The 14713-nt window shown below is 33.3% G+C and overlaps 1 protein-coding gene across 13 annotated transcripts in view; it reads right to left on the bottom strand.

Moving 5' to 3' along the window:
* Positions 1-14713, bottom strand: part of sick (sickie) — a 520404-nt gene that overhangs the window by 101361 nt on the left and 404330 nt on the right. For 12 of the 13 annotated variants that reach the window (XR_012999731.1, XM_031978463.2, XM_076372255.1 and 9 more), the window contains 5 exons: positions 8451-8783; positions 7184-7411; positions 6153-6564; positions 3195-3336; positions 2862-2888 (listed from right to left, as the gene is read on the bottom strand). Coding sequence is in view for 12 of the 13 variants with exons in the window: in XM_031978463.2 (XP_031834323.2) it covers positions 2862-2888; positions 3195-3336; positions 6153-6564; positions 7184-7411; positions 8451-8783 (1142 nt within the window). In the remaining variant the exon portion in view is untranslated. The remainder of the gene's footprint in view (positions 1-2861; positions 2889-3194; positions 3337-6152; positions 6565-7183; positions 7412-8450; positions 8784-14713) is intronic. The other variant, XM_031978462.2, reaches the window with a different exon arrangement.

The raw sequence follows: 14713 nt of genomic DNA on the forward strand, positions 1-14713 counted from the left end.
ATGAGAGAAATGAAGGAGAAAAATGTTTAGTGTCTTTTATCTGATGTAATGGAGCATGTCAATTTTTAACGTTTCCAGTATTTTTGGAGAAACGAAAGAGAGCTTTACTTTTTTGGTACAAAAATACATCTTCGCGAAAAACAATGGCCTTTAAAATTCTATACAATGAAAAGCTCAAAGACACCTTTATTTTTCCAACAATATTTTAAGCGTAAAAAGTTTATAGATCTCTTTATGTTGGTTATAAAAGGTAATAAAACTTTTCTACTGATTATTAACTGCATGAACACATTGCAAATGTACACTGTCGACAATTTAAAGATATTTTATAGCGAAATACAATGGATAATATACAGTGAATATCTCTGAAACATTAAGTAAATTAAGATAAATATGCTTAAGTAATTTTATACTCAGCATTCGTAATTTTATTGATTTAGATAACGAAGAGTTAAACATTCAAACAAGAATTAAACTTTACTACAATACATTTTATGTGACGTTTCAGTTTATTATTCGAATTAATAAGGCACCCTGTAGAAAGTAATTCATAATTACATGTTAATACTTCAGGCGACAAAGCTACGCGCCAAAAAAAGTAGAAAATGTCATGTAAAAATGTCTGATATACGAACTGAATTCTATTAAATTCTCAGCTGCTTCTGACAACTAAATTTTAAACTATACAGCACGTACTTTTAGCACCTAGAATTAGACTGTTCACACTGACGGTCACAAAATTGTGCTCACAAAAATGAAATAAAAGTTCTAAGACAAATCTAACTGCGGCCGGTTAGATATTAAGAAAATGTCCAATAGTCCATGAAATCTCATCAAAATTTTAGAGATTCTTACACGCAAAATTATTCAAGTATTTATTTTTACACGACAGAAGGCTCAGCTTTCATGTACAGTGAACACTGGATAATTGCAACACAGGGAACCTCTTCATAATTGTAACATCGTTATCCCCACCATATCCCCACCAGGTATATATGTACGGTTTAACACAGCATAACGTTCGACGATCAATCACGGTTGAATGGTGTAACATGATCCGACTATTGTCGGACTCGACGATTTCAATGTCTCTTTCCTTTCTATCCACAGTCCTTTTTTATATCCAAAACTTCAATCGCTTACTATACAAGCGAGTATGATCATAAGTCTATCGTGTTTGATGTCATTTTAATCGGGAACACATAACAAACATAATGGTGAAAGTTTCATTCGTCAAAAGGCAAAAATAAAAAAATTTGATCTTTGAAGTTTGAAGCTTATCGTGGGTCTTTAACGTAGCCGAACGTTTCGACTCTCAGTCTCTCTTTTTCCTTCACTCGCGCTCTCCTTTTGTACGCACGCCATGCTAAAATCTTCGTTTCTCGGGGCGAATTCGATTCTACCTGTTCATAATTGCAACCTTCCGATCCCGACGAGTGTTGTAGTTATCGAATGTTCACTGTAAATATTGCACCTTGTCGCGTTCGACTGCGTTCGATAAGACAATCTAATTAAAAGATTAACGGATCAAAAATGTTTAGATGCGAAGACACTGTCGTGTTCCGTGCTAGTTAAATACCTGTTACGTTCATTTTATAGAAAACGTTCTAGACAGACAGATTAAATCAGACAAGTATTCCTCGCATCTGTGCATTCAGTTTGCTTAGGACATCGACAAGAACACGTCTATCTATCTTGACGAGTGTATACGTAATTAGTCGATCTGGAAGAGGCTCCTAATTAAAAGATAAATTCTCTGTCGTCTGAAACTGGAGTGCCACTTCTCTGTTGCGTGTACACTCGTACAGTTCTATCAGAGCACAGCGAAAGGAAACAAGTCGAATAAACGAATAAAAGGAATATCTCCAGGGAAGGTAAATGCAGCAAGTGGGAGCAAATCGTAGAATGATTCTTTGTAATTATCGCCATTACTGAAAGTAAATTGGTCACATAAATGACTCGGCAAAACTGATAGATTCACTTTTAATTGATGCTGTCTTAAAATCTTCAAAATTATATTTAATAATATGAGACAAACCTAGACTCTTGTATAATTAATTTTATTCAATTAATTAACCAACAACTTTAAATGTAATCAAGTAACAGTAACATGCGTTTAACATTCTATTTAAAACATTCGAGTTCCCATGAACGATCATTAGTAATTTTAATTTTTATTGTTGTAATAATTATTCTTTTAAATTTATAGTTTAGTAGGAAATATACTTAACACTAGGCTTACGGACATTTAGCGTACAATTTATTCTATTGTTCCTGGAAAAGTTGGTGTTCGTTCGTTTGGATCTTGGAAAGTAGAGGTGTCAAATAGACGATTAGGATGCATACGTTCGTGCAATTGCATCGATCAAAATCAACGTAAACATTTACCAAACAATGTTTATAAAATTCAATATGCGTGAAATTGACGCATTCCGTGAACCTAGTGTTAACTGAGAAAGCGGATGAGAAGTTTTGTGACCAATTCTATATTTAAAGAGAAAAAGTCGGGTAACAAGAGAGTTTCGTAAGAAGCACTGACATGCACTCGCAGAAAAAGCCTGGACGAATCACAAATGCGATGGATATGTGAATACAAGAAAGTGTATAAACTGATAGGAACAACGATAACCAAATTGCTATTGAGTAAAAGAAACGATAAACGTGTAAAAACTCGAATACACATTCAGATACAAATATAAATATACACATGAACGTGTGTAGTAGGTACGTGTGTGTTAAAGTGCGTATAAACGGTCACTCGTGTGTACATTTAGGGTATACCGCTCTGGGTATTTTTTTTTATCGTTCAATACTTATGCATGGAAAACAGGCACGACGTGTATTCTAGATTTTCGCACTACCTTGGGAATGTCCTGTCCCGCAGATGGCTAGAACGGTATCAAATGAACTGCGTTATTTCACCGTAAACGAGCAATTTGCTGGTCGTAGAGTGGTTAATTATAAAGAATCAAAAAAAGCTGGAACTGATCGAGATTATAAAAAATATATAATATATATATATATAATATATATAATATATATATACATAATATATGTATATATATATGGTGAGAGACATTTGCATCCTCTAGTCATGCATCTATACATACAGACGTATGCAAATGACTTCTAAGGATTTCGTAAAAGGTCGGTGGTGGCTAAACATAAAAAGGTAAAGTTCGTTGGGAGCATACCTAATGGAATTGCTTCTGTTCAATCTCGGCGGAGCCGGCGAACCTGTGGAGTCCCTTTGATGCATTAATAAACGAGCGTGAGTTAAGCTCGCACGATGCGACCCCAGCGATTCGACGCTATCGGCTTCGCACAGGCCCATTCCTGAAATTATCGAAATTAAGTATACGCATCGTGGGGCGTACGACAGTTTTACGTTTAAAGGGTACCGTAAAAATTGAACATGGGGTCACTTCATTAGAACGAGGTTAATTAAGATATTAAAATGCGCAACTTTTAGGAGACTTTTAGGAACGTAATCATGTGAATAGGAAATGGAGAATTATACTGTCTCGAGTTTGAAACGATTCTAGGAGCATTTTAACCGTTCGAGTGCGGAACTCTCCAATTTAGATAATTTTTGCAAAAGATACTTGTACTAGGTAATAAAAAATGTGTACATTTATAATATTACTATGTCATACATAACACTTACAAATAACAAATATGGTGAATTGTTTAATTGTACCACCAAATTTATTTATTGGAGAAAAATGTTCGAGCAAGAAGTTGTTTGGCATCAAGAGTTCAAATTACGGTCGACGAAAATATGGTTGGTTTGATTGATGTCGAATAATTTTAGTTTGGAACATTTTTTTATATGATAAATAGCTTACAAGTAAATTCAGGTGACAGGGTTGAATAACAAGCTATAACTATAGAACAACAACTATACATGTACATAAAATGATATTTTGACACATACCGAAGAAAATGGTTCCGCTGTCAAACGGTTAACATTAGATTTACGTACATTAATTCCATACATTGTAATGTTTCAGGAAAGTAAATATTTTGTGCAAAACTGTTCGAAACTAAAGGTTGAGAAAGGAATAAATTAAAAATTAACAGAAATTGCTAGACGAATTGTATTTATGACGTTTGGAATTCTTTAAATATAGGAGTACTGTGAATCTAATGTTGAATATTGTAGAATGAGTATTAGAGAAAAAGTGGCCCCAATTTAAGTCATACTTTTTATATCCAAAGGGTACAGCTGGATAAAATGGTCAAACATGCCTTTGAATTAAATTAAATTGACTATGGAGCGTTAGATAGCTTGCCAAGACGAAACATTCTGTGCCAAGTTTCAATATTTTACCTTGATCACAAGTATAGTTTATGGAAAAATTAGATTAAGGCCATATTAATGCATACTGATGCATATTAATTCATATTGTATCTACTTTATTAGATGTTCCATCTATATTCTATCTACTTTAAGAATTTTAATAGTAGGTACACGATTGCAAAGTTTATCATTTGTTTAATTTGATCCAAGGATATTTTTGACTCATTTATCCAACTGTACCCTTTACTTAGTTTTCTACTTTCTGCAATGATACGATAAAAATTAAATTTAGCAGAAAGATACCATACAAAATGTAAATATTTTGTTTGCTACATATCTAGATGTTACGAAACGCACATAAAATTTATAGGTGTTTTTTCCAATTTAAAAAATCTTGTTAAAGTCCATCAACAAATTGTAAACATACGAAACATATTACGTATTGGAATTAGATTCATTTCCTTATGGCTCATTAAGAAATTATTCTGATCACATATAGAATGTAGTATCATCCATGTTCAGTCATCTGGAGATTCTATCAAGTTCTACAAGAATCAATAAAAATGTCACGAGTACATTAATGTATAAAAAAATACATATTACTCTATGTGATTATGTAATTATCTACATTTTTTATAAATCTTCGACGTAATTCTATTATACAACTATAGCGGAGAGTGTCATTAATTTTACTTCGTCCGATAATTGAATGTGTCTGCTATTTATTGTTCATAAACGCTTAATTACGATAATATACACTACACGATTATCGAGATTATAAACTTCTTTTATATCAATTTACAATGAAAGATGTCATTTTCTCACCATTGCTTAACTGAAAAATAAAATAGTAAAGTATTATATACGACATATTTATTTCATTAGGAAAATTAAACTTTAATTTTTCTTAATCTTTCACAAGTACAGTCTGCTAAAAAAGCTTTACTTATATGAAACATTCTGCTTCAGAGGAATTGAAAATGTCTGAGCTCATGATTGAAAGATCATTTTCAGTGGACTACGTTAATGTATATACAATTACTAGTTGCAAACGCTAAATCACAAGATGTAAGATCTTTTTCAACAAAATAAAAATAACAATCAAAATAAAGAGTTACATGTCTAAAAAAAAGCACAGAAACTTAATAGCTTATTAAATACCCTAACAATATAAATATGAATGTAGTCTACTATGTGAATCCAACTGTGACTTTTTGCTATTAATTCTCCAATCATTCAGCTCAGTAATTAAATATTTCTAGTTAGTGGATACTAATTTAGAATATAAGCCGGGTATGCTTCACCTACATATCGCAGAAATGCAAAATATTCACATAGTGTGGCACAAAAGGATCCAACTTAAACAATATCAATCGAAGGATTAATAGCGAATCATAATAAAACGCATAACAGTACAACTTGTCACTCGTCCCTTACTGCGAATATTGAATATACCCATCATTTATGTTTATCTTCATCATCTACTGATTCTTAATTTTCTTATGCATTAACGTAAAGACTTTGACATAAAATCGTATCTACTACAACGGCCATAAAAACGAAAACTAAACTGTATTTGCAGTCACTGTAGGGTAAACTACTTTAATTCGATAGCATACTCTTTGTAGCCGAGAAATCACTTGACTAATTTGGTTAACTATTTGCACTCGAGAGGCGACTCTCAGTCTCTCTTCATTGGACACAGTAAAATGATAAAGACTAGAAAAAACATTGGAACAATCTTTCGGGAAGGTGAATAGCGTATGATGGAAGCTTCGATTTTCGAAATCATCTTAAGATCACGCATTAGAAATGAAACGCATTAGCAGAGGCAGTGCAAGGTAGGTACCTTGGGAGCGTCCACTCGGTGTATAGGTATTGCTGTGTCTCATCCAGGATGTAGTGTAAGGGCTGTTAGGGGTGTAATACCCTTGAAGATCAGGTGCCGCATAATTGCTACACGTGTCGCTGAGACTTCCATCCGACGGTTTGAGAACTCGCGGCGAGAAGGAAGCACTTGTTGGCCCGGCACCAGATCCTCTTTCTCGATGATGAGCGGATGCGAATAACGCCGTGAATTCTGGGCTACCAGGCTTCGGCAAGCTCTGCGAACCGAGCATAAGTCGGTCTCGTACTGATTGGGAAAGTTGACTGGCACTAGGACCCGTGAGGCTGTAACTCTTATAATGATGTCCTTGACTTGAAGTGGAGTTCGCCTGGAGTTCCGTGGTGCATGTTTGCGTTCCACCGGATACTTTAACCTGCAACGGCGAATTGAGAGGCATGAAAATTTATATTCGCTGCAATCACTGCTTGGGATTGCCAAACAGAAATAAACGACGTTAAAACTTTTTCTAAATAACGTGCCCTTTTAATTTGAATAAACGTTTGACAAGAAACAGTATGTTTATATATGCCAATATATTGCAAACGTATTAAATAGTGGCAAAGTTAAATTTTGAAAGAAACCCTAATCACATCTTTTAACGTATCGAAATTTGTATTACATATGTATGAATTATTAAAACATTGAAAAGTGTTTGTTTGTGGCAAAGCTTTGTGTAATAAACTATTTCTGCATTGAGTATTAACAAAAAATATACTTTATTATTTATGCGTAGGTACATAAAGTTAAGTTTTTTATTTATTTATGCTTAATGGATGCTTTTTCAATAACATTCCTTGCATTATTGAAATTACTTTTGAATATAAACAAAAATTAGGGTACAATTGAAAAAGTGTAAAAAATGTATTTATGCAAGTGACTTTATCAAAAATTTGTCCCACGAAAGTAGGATGATTTGGTAAATACGTCTTGGCAAAACATTGTGAAGGAATATAATTACGTGGTAATGAGAAAAATAAACAAGATTAGTTTACCTTTGTTCTCGGAACAGCGCTAACTTGAGCTGTTCTCGTAGTATCTTTGCTACCATTTTGGACTCCGTTAGGACTGGGACTGGTGCCAGCGCTGTGTCTCTTAACGTATCCAAAACTCTGCGGCACTCCTCTAACTTTATTGCTGCCGCTAGTCGACGTTCCTGAAGAAACTTTTTGAGGTTTTTCGCCGTTCGCATATTCGGCCATGGCCTGCTTCCGATGTTTATCCTGAGAAAATATCAACAAGACTTATTACGAAATTGAATAACTTGTTATTAAATTGTTACATAAGTATTACTCTACTACTATAATTTATTATAATATAATATAATATAATTTACTATAATTTAATACTCGTTACCATTAGGCAATTAGTTAAATTTCATTTGATTAACCCCTCGTCCTATGATTTCTTTCACAACTGTGTTCGATAGAACTTCTTTATCTTTAATAATCTGGTAGAAAAAGTAATATTTAATTTTACTGAAAATAAATAAATAACACTTAGATTTGTCAAATTCAGCTTAAAATTTTCAGCACGAGTTTGAGATATTAACTATATGCCTTATTATTCGCATAATTGGAATCAGAAAGATTGCTCTTTATTATTAATGTTACAACTTTCCGACCAAAGGGGAAGGGAATCTACTGCACAAATAAATATGTTGAGAAGGTTTAATATTCGTAAAAAAGCAAAATAACATTTTTCTTCAACTGCTACGAATCACGTAACATTTACATTTATTAAATTCACTTTGAAACTGGCTTGCTATTAAGGCAAGGAGTTGAATGAAAAAGGTACTGTAAGATGTTTTACGAAAAGAAGACTTAAGAAGCATACCCAAAGCATTATGTAAATCTAAACGAAATATTAAATATTCCACCTTTTATAATATAATCCTTGATGTCTTCAAAAACTTGTATCAACATGAATTCAGTTATAGTTCAATATTATTTCGATAATTTGTTTGAGACACTTGAAGAATCCTAAACTTTTAAATATAATCGAGTTTAAATATAAAGACAAAAGAAAACTGATAAAATAAATGTCAGGTTTGTCTCCATGTTGAACCGCAAGGGGTTAAATAAATGTATGATACTAGACTGTCTGAGGAAAATAAGACAATAACGAAGATTACATTTGCATGAAAGCGATATATAAATTTTTCTTTTAGGAAGGTGAGTCTTCCATTTCGAAAATCAATAGTGCCCGGCTGAAGGACGAGTTGCAAAGAGACAGAGTTATGTGTATACACAAAATGTTTACTTGGGATCGCCTGGAGGGACTAGGACTCGGAGGCGCGCCATCCTTGTCTCTCTCCCTGTCCCTCGCAGCTCCAGCTTCGATATACTTTTTCCATTGTTGGCTGTTTGAACTACTGTTCGCCGAGCTATTCGAGACCTGCTGCTGTTGCTGGTGTTTGAATGCCGAGTTGTCAGTTTGCTGAGAGCTGTCCGACTTCTTTACATGCGGATGATGGCCGCCAGGATGTCTGGAACTTACGACGCGGTACACCAGGCTGCTGCCCTGTTGTGCACCTTGGGGGGTGGCCGAACTACTGCCACCCCCCACAATCACGCCGCCACCACCCGGCACTCTCTGTTCAACAAAAAAATAAGAATGGATTAGAGAAATAATACGATACTGTGTTAAGATGATACAAATTTTACTTGGAACAAGAACGTTTCTCGAGTTCTTGTTAAAATTTCATCCCTTAACACTAGATTTACGGAATGAGTCAATTTGACTTATACTGAATTGAATAAATATTATTTGGTAAATGTTTCGGTCAATTTTGATTGATGCAGTTACGCAAATATGCATCTTAATTGTCTACTTTGAAACCCCCCATTTCCAAGATGTAAGTGAACGAATCTTAATCAAATTTCATTAATCAATATTCCTCGGTTAAATAATTCGATACTTAACGCTTAAGCAACTGCTTGGAAAGACTATAACCACAACTTTATTCGTTTAACAGATGTTCTTAAAAATTATATTTTATAAAAGCGAGGAAAGTGTTTAATAAACTGTGGGTATCCTTAGTTTAATACTTATTATGGAAATGCTCTAAATTACATTGAGTTGAAGACAATATCTTGCGTTATAAAAAAAACAACGGAGGCACTTATCGAATGCTGTTAACATACTCTGTACACCAATGATATACAAACATTTCGAATAACAAATATTAACGCTTTGTCTTATGATATCGTGTTAGCCTCGTAACAAAAACAAGGGTTAGCACACGCAATTCTTATTAAATTCAATTCAGTTGAAGTTAAATATTATTTTTCTATTATCAGTAGTTAATCATTGAAGTAAATACACGTAGACACAGGATGAACATAGAATTCTCATTTTTTCAGTGAATTATTATCAATACAATAGTTCTAGCGAGTGGAGTTATAAAATAAATCATAGAGTAAGGGACCGATATCAAAAGAAACTGTTACACTCAATGAGATAACATTCAACTTGTGGTTGCTCACAATTTGATTGAAAACTTTTTATTGTGTACATCGATTAAAAAGGATTATACAGTATAATGTAATTGATCAACAATCTCGTGATTATACTGTCTAAATAGAAACAGAATATTAATGCCGCTGTAATCGACAATCTGACCTGGGTCAAGGCTTCCGGAGCGCTTCATTTCACTATTATCGATTCTCGAACGCGAGGTTTACAGAAGTCAGAACCCCTGATGGTATGACTCAGAAAACAGACGCCGCGCCACACTGGCGGCCACTCGAAGGGGCACAGAATCTGTATTGACTGCGCTCGTACATTGAATTCTGCCGTTCGAGTTCTCTTTTAATATTTAGATTGAATATATTCATTGACAAGTTAATTAATACGTGTTTGCAGAGACGGTTTACGGTTTGTGTAGTTTTCCATGGTTATTTGTATACAGAAAACAGAATTCGCGAGAACACCAATACAGTTTCCAAACATGCAGAGAGAAAACAAGCCCTCAACGTTTGATCAAGTATAATACGTTTTCATGAATTATGTAGTTTGCAGAAGCTAGAACCAAATGGAAATTTATTTATCCTCTCGAACCTTGTTTTAATAGGCTTTCAGTAAAATGAAAGCCTGTTTAAACATAATTAAATTTATCGCATTAGCTTTCAGATAATAACAAAATTAGAATATGTAAAATGTAATACGTATACTAATATTATTATAACTTTTTCCTACTAATGAATACATTTGATATGTTAAATGAAATAAAAATTTTATAATTAAATAATTGTACCAGTTGCATTAAGAAAATATCGAACCTACATCAATTTTCTATAAACTAAAATATCTAATAAATTCTCATACGTTGCTCAGACAATTGCCACATTTCTTCAATTAAACTGTTAACGTTCAATCAAAAAATATTCTATTGTAATAACTATAACCATGTAAATTCGTGGTACAGAATTTATTTATTTATATCAATCTCCATTGCCTATAATATCATACTATATTAAAAACTATTAAGAATAAAGATTCCTTTTTATAAAACTGATTTTAGGGTGAAACAAGACAAAACTTCACAACACTCGACAACACTCCATTGTCTACCACTTCCAAAGAACATGTAATTTTAAATACTGCAAGAGCTCGGTGAAATAAAAATTAGCTTGGTCCAGGAAGCAGTATCTTCCTCAACTCTTCCAATTCCGCTTCTGTTCACCGTGTAGAGTTACTGCGTAAGAAGTGACTCATGGGGGTAGAAAACGGTCTTTCAGGTTTTTACTGTCCGGATCGTAAACGTACGGTAAAAAGGCCATAAGCCAGACAAAAGATCCCTGCGGGTCAAGCTCGACTTTTTCTCTCATTGCGCTTTAAAAGCGTGTTCACGCCGATCGAACCTTGCCCCGCAAGGGTAATCCCCAAGCTTGCGTGAACGCAGGAGAAACGCTCGAGGAACAACAAACGTTCGGCGACTTCTTTGCCTCGAGCGACACCACTACTGTGAAAATTTAAATAAACGCGGCCCTCCTTCCGAGTACGGCGCATAGTGTCGGCAACGCTTTTTAGTCTTTCTTCTACTTTTCGTTTATTATCTGACGTATCAACGTGGAAACATCCCTTTTTTTCTCAATAAAATAAATATTATCGTTGCAATGTAGCTTCAGCGCATCAAAAGATGGCCGCAAATAGACGAACTATGTTAAAAATGAATTTAAGTGTGTCAAAGATGTTTAGGGAACACGAAAAAAGATATTTAAAATTTATGGGTTTCTTTGTGTTACTTTCTAATCCTGTGTTCTGTGTGTGAAATGAAAATCGCGTAACGTGGAACTATGGAAATTTAATTAAATGATTACTAAACGAAACTAAATTCCACGTATGAATTAATGTACGTATAAGTTGAAATTACAATACGGTGTAACGTAGTCTGTATATGTTTGCAGCATCCAAAGAATTGTTGTATTTCATTGGGTATATTTATGTATTGTGCAGACAATTATATGATTTATAATTTCTTGAGAAAATAATTTTTTCAAGTAAGTAATGAAAGAGTAAAATTGTTTCGTAGGATATTATTTTCCAGAGAAGTTCTTTTAATCAACTGTTCCAATACACATTGTTAATGACTGCATTTATTCGAACTAATTTTCTGAGAGTACTGTTAATGTGAATTCATGTCTTTGTCCCGTAGCCAAATACGGAATCAAAGCAGTGGATTCAGGGAAAATATATGCATGAGCAGAAATCCAGTTACATGAATATTAGCTCCTATTATACGAACGAATACACATTAATGGAGGGGAGAATTAATGAACTCTTATCATACAAACGATCTCGTTATTTGAATCGTCTTGCCGCCAGCACGTACAGATAAACGGAGTCCTGAAATTACATTATTTACTACGTGCGTTAAATCAAGTCTATGGATCGCAATAAATTTTCCATTCCTAAAAGGACGAAGTTAATTACAAAAATTTTACGTCTAAAATGTTTCTGTATAAAACAACAAATAATTACAATGAAATAAAACAAAGAAAAATGTTAGAAATATTCAAAACGCGCGCCAAACCTTTGTTTTGCGTCTTGCTTTCTGAATTGCTTAAAATGAAATTTATCTATTTTAAAATATTTATTTCTCTTGACAGAATTGGTTAAATAATCATCTAGTTATGACGATAGAATAATTAAGTAAAGTTTATTTAAGAAAGTGTCTTATCAAAAAATATTCAGAATAATATAAAGGTATTAACTGTTGATTTGGAAATTCTGTTAGTAAATGCGATATTTGTTAATATATCAAATGAATAATTACTAATACAAATGTATGGAGGGAGAGAGAAACAATCAATAACTTTGCGATGTCATAATACAAAATGAATGTAATACTCTCAAATAATCAACCTCATCCAAAATGTACACAAATAATTCACAATAAATTACACTGTATCCAATCATTTCAACGCGTACTCACCATTTTTCAAATCCTTTGTAATATCCCGTGTACCAGTTGGAATATCCGGTGCCGACAAAATTACCAAATTGTCCGAGTGCTCCCCGTAATTAATGACCGAACGAATGCAAAATTATGCACACCCGCGAAATATGATATCGCTCACGGCTTCTATAACGACATTTATTCTCTTATCGATGCAATCGCGCGAACGCAGTTATCGCGATTCATTTCCGCGAATCACTTCAACTCCCACACCGAATTCACCGGAACAATTATCGCTTATTACTTTTCTCCTCGAAGTATTGAATGATCGTTCGTGCTACTCCGACGCGCAATATTTAATTCCACAATAATTTAATTGGCGCGAGGAAGTGTTCTTGATCGTCGAAACTGGTGAAGTTCGTCGGTAAACGTGTCTTTTGGTTTCAACGGATCGATAACTGGCGAAATACCTGTGTGAACATCGAATGCGTCATTGCACGGGATAATTAAGGGATAGCCCTCGCGCAGAACCACCCTACTTGCCCTCAACAGCGGCTGCAATTTAATCGGCCCGTCTATTTGTTTCAGCCACTTCTCATTCGACGCGATTTTCAAGCTGCCCTCCACGGTCGTTCAATCAAAGCAATTTACGTTTTTCAGATTTACAAACTGAAAGATGTTACAAACAGTACAGCCGATTTTGTTTTCAAACAATTCTTATTTAACATGCATTTTTTTATACTTTTAGACGATCTGTTTGATTTTACTCGATTTATAAAGCTGTTTAGTTTCTTTGAACACGGTTTGTTTCAATTGAACACAATTATTCAAATTCTAACGCGAATTTTCTTTTGGTTTATTACGTTATTTTGTTGACTTCTTAAGTCTGGAACCAATATTTATTTTTCGATAGGTGTAGTATATTTTTTTACAGAGAACGTATCTATCATGTAAAAACAGAATCGAGTGTATACAGTTACATCCGCCAATCCATATGTATTGAATCATTTCATAAATTATTGCGTTGCGTTTTTATTCCTTTTACTTTTAAAAATTAAGATAAATAAGACTTTTTAAAATGTGATTATAATGTATACATTGATAATCTATAGATAATGAAGGCAAATGCATTTTAGATTAAAAAACGTTTTGTTTAACTTAATTTTTAAAAATTAAAGGAAAAATTAAGAAACGTTTATTTAAATATTATAATAATATAAATTATATATAGTAAATACAACATTAACAATCGCTAAATGAACCATTTATTGGCCCAAAATGATTAACTGTACAAAAGGAAAAATATAAGAATTTGGTCAAATGAAATACGTGAAGATCGAACTAATGTCGTAGCATTAAAACATTCAAAAAGTGGATTAAGCCACTTTGACCTGCGAACGATTCAAACACGTGAAATATATTATATAAGGTAGGTGGGCGGATACACTTTTGAGTAAATGTAAAAGGAAAGTTGTTACGAGCGACAGCTATTTTTTTTATTTTATGCCAAGTATCTCACGTGGTTTCGACTAAAGCTTGAAAAAGTTATCGTAATAATTCCCTCTGTCTTTTATTTAAAGAAGGTTGCATGGCGCGTTTAAATGAATTCAGAAATTTTCCCAGTAACCGTTGAATGAAGTTCATTAAATATGAAATATATAATATCTATAAATAACAAAGGTTTCGACAAACACTTTTCGATTTTTAACGAAATTTTAATCAAATTTAATTTTTGAAATTTAATTTTGAATTTGACTGAAAATTATTCTTGAATGCTACTTTAAAAATAATATATAAATAAAGCAAGGATTTCCGCAATACATTCTAGTCATAATAAAATGTCTGTTTACCCCGTTGCAGCAATTACATTTTCCTAAGCAATTTGTATGTCTATAATAAGTTTATGACACGTTAGGAAAAAATTACAAACAAACATCCGTTCTATTAAAAACTACCTATGGAAAGTAAATTGTATGGTGCACGTTTACAGTAATAATTCTAATATCGTATTTAGATTAAAGTAATAATAATAATCGATCTTGACGTTTACGGTAATAATTATAACTGTAGTCTTAACGAATCTGACGTAGGTACATATTTTAATGATAAAAGTCTTCGTCAT

This window comes from Nomia melanderi, chromosome 11 (assembly GCF_051020985.1).
Source record: "Nomia melanderi isolate GNS246 chromosome 11, iyNomMela1, whole genome shotgun sequence".
NCBI lineage: Eukaryota > Metazoa > Arthropoda > Insecta > Hymenoptera > Halictidae > Nomia > Nomia melanderi.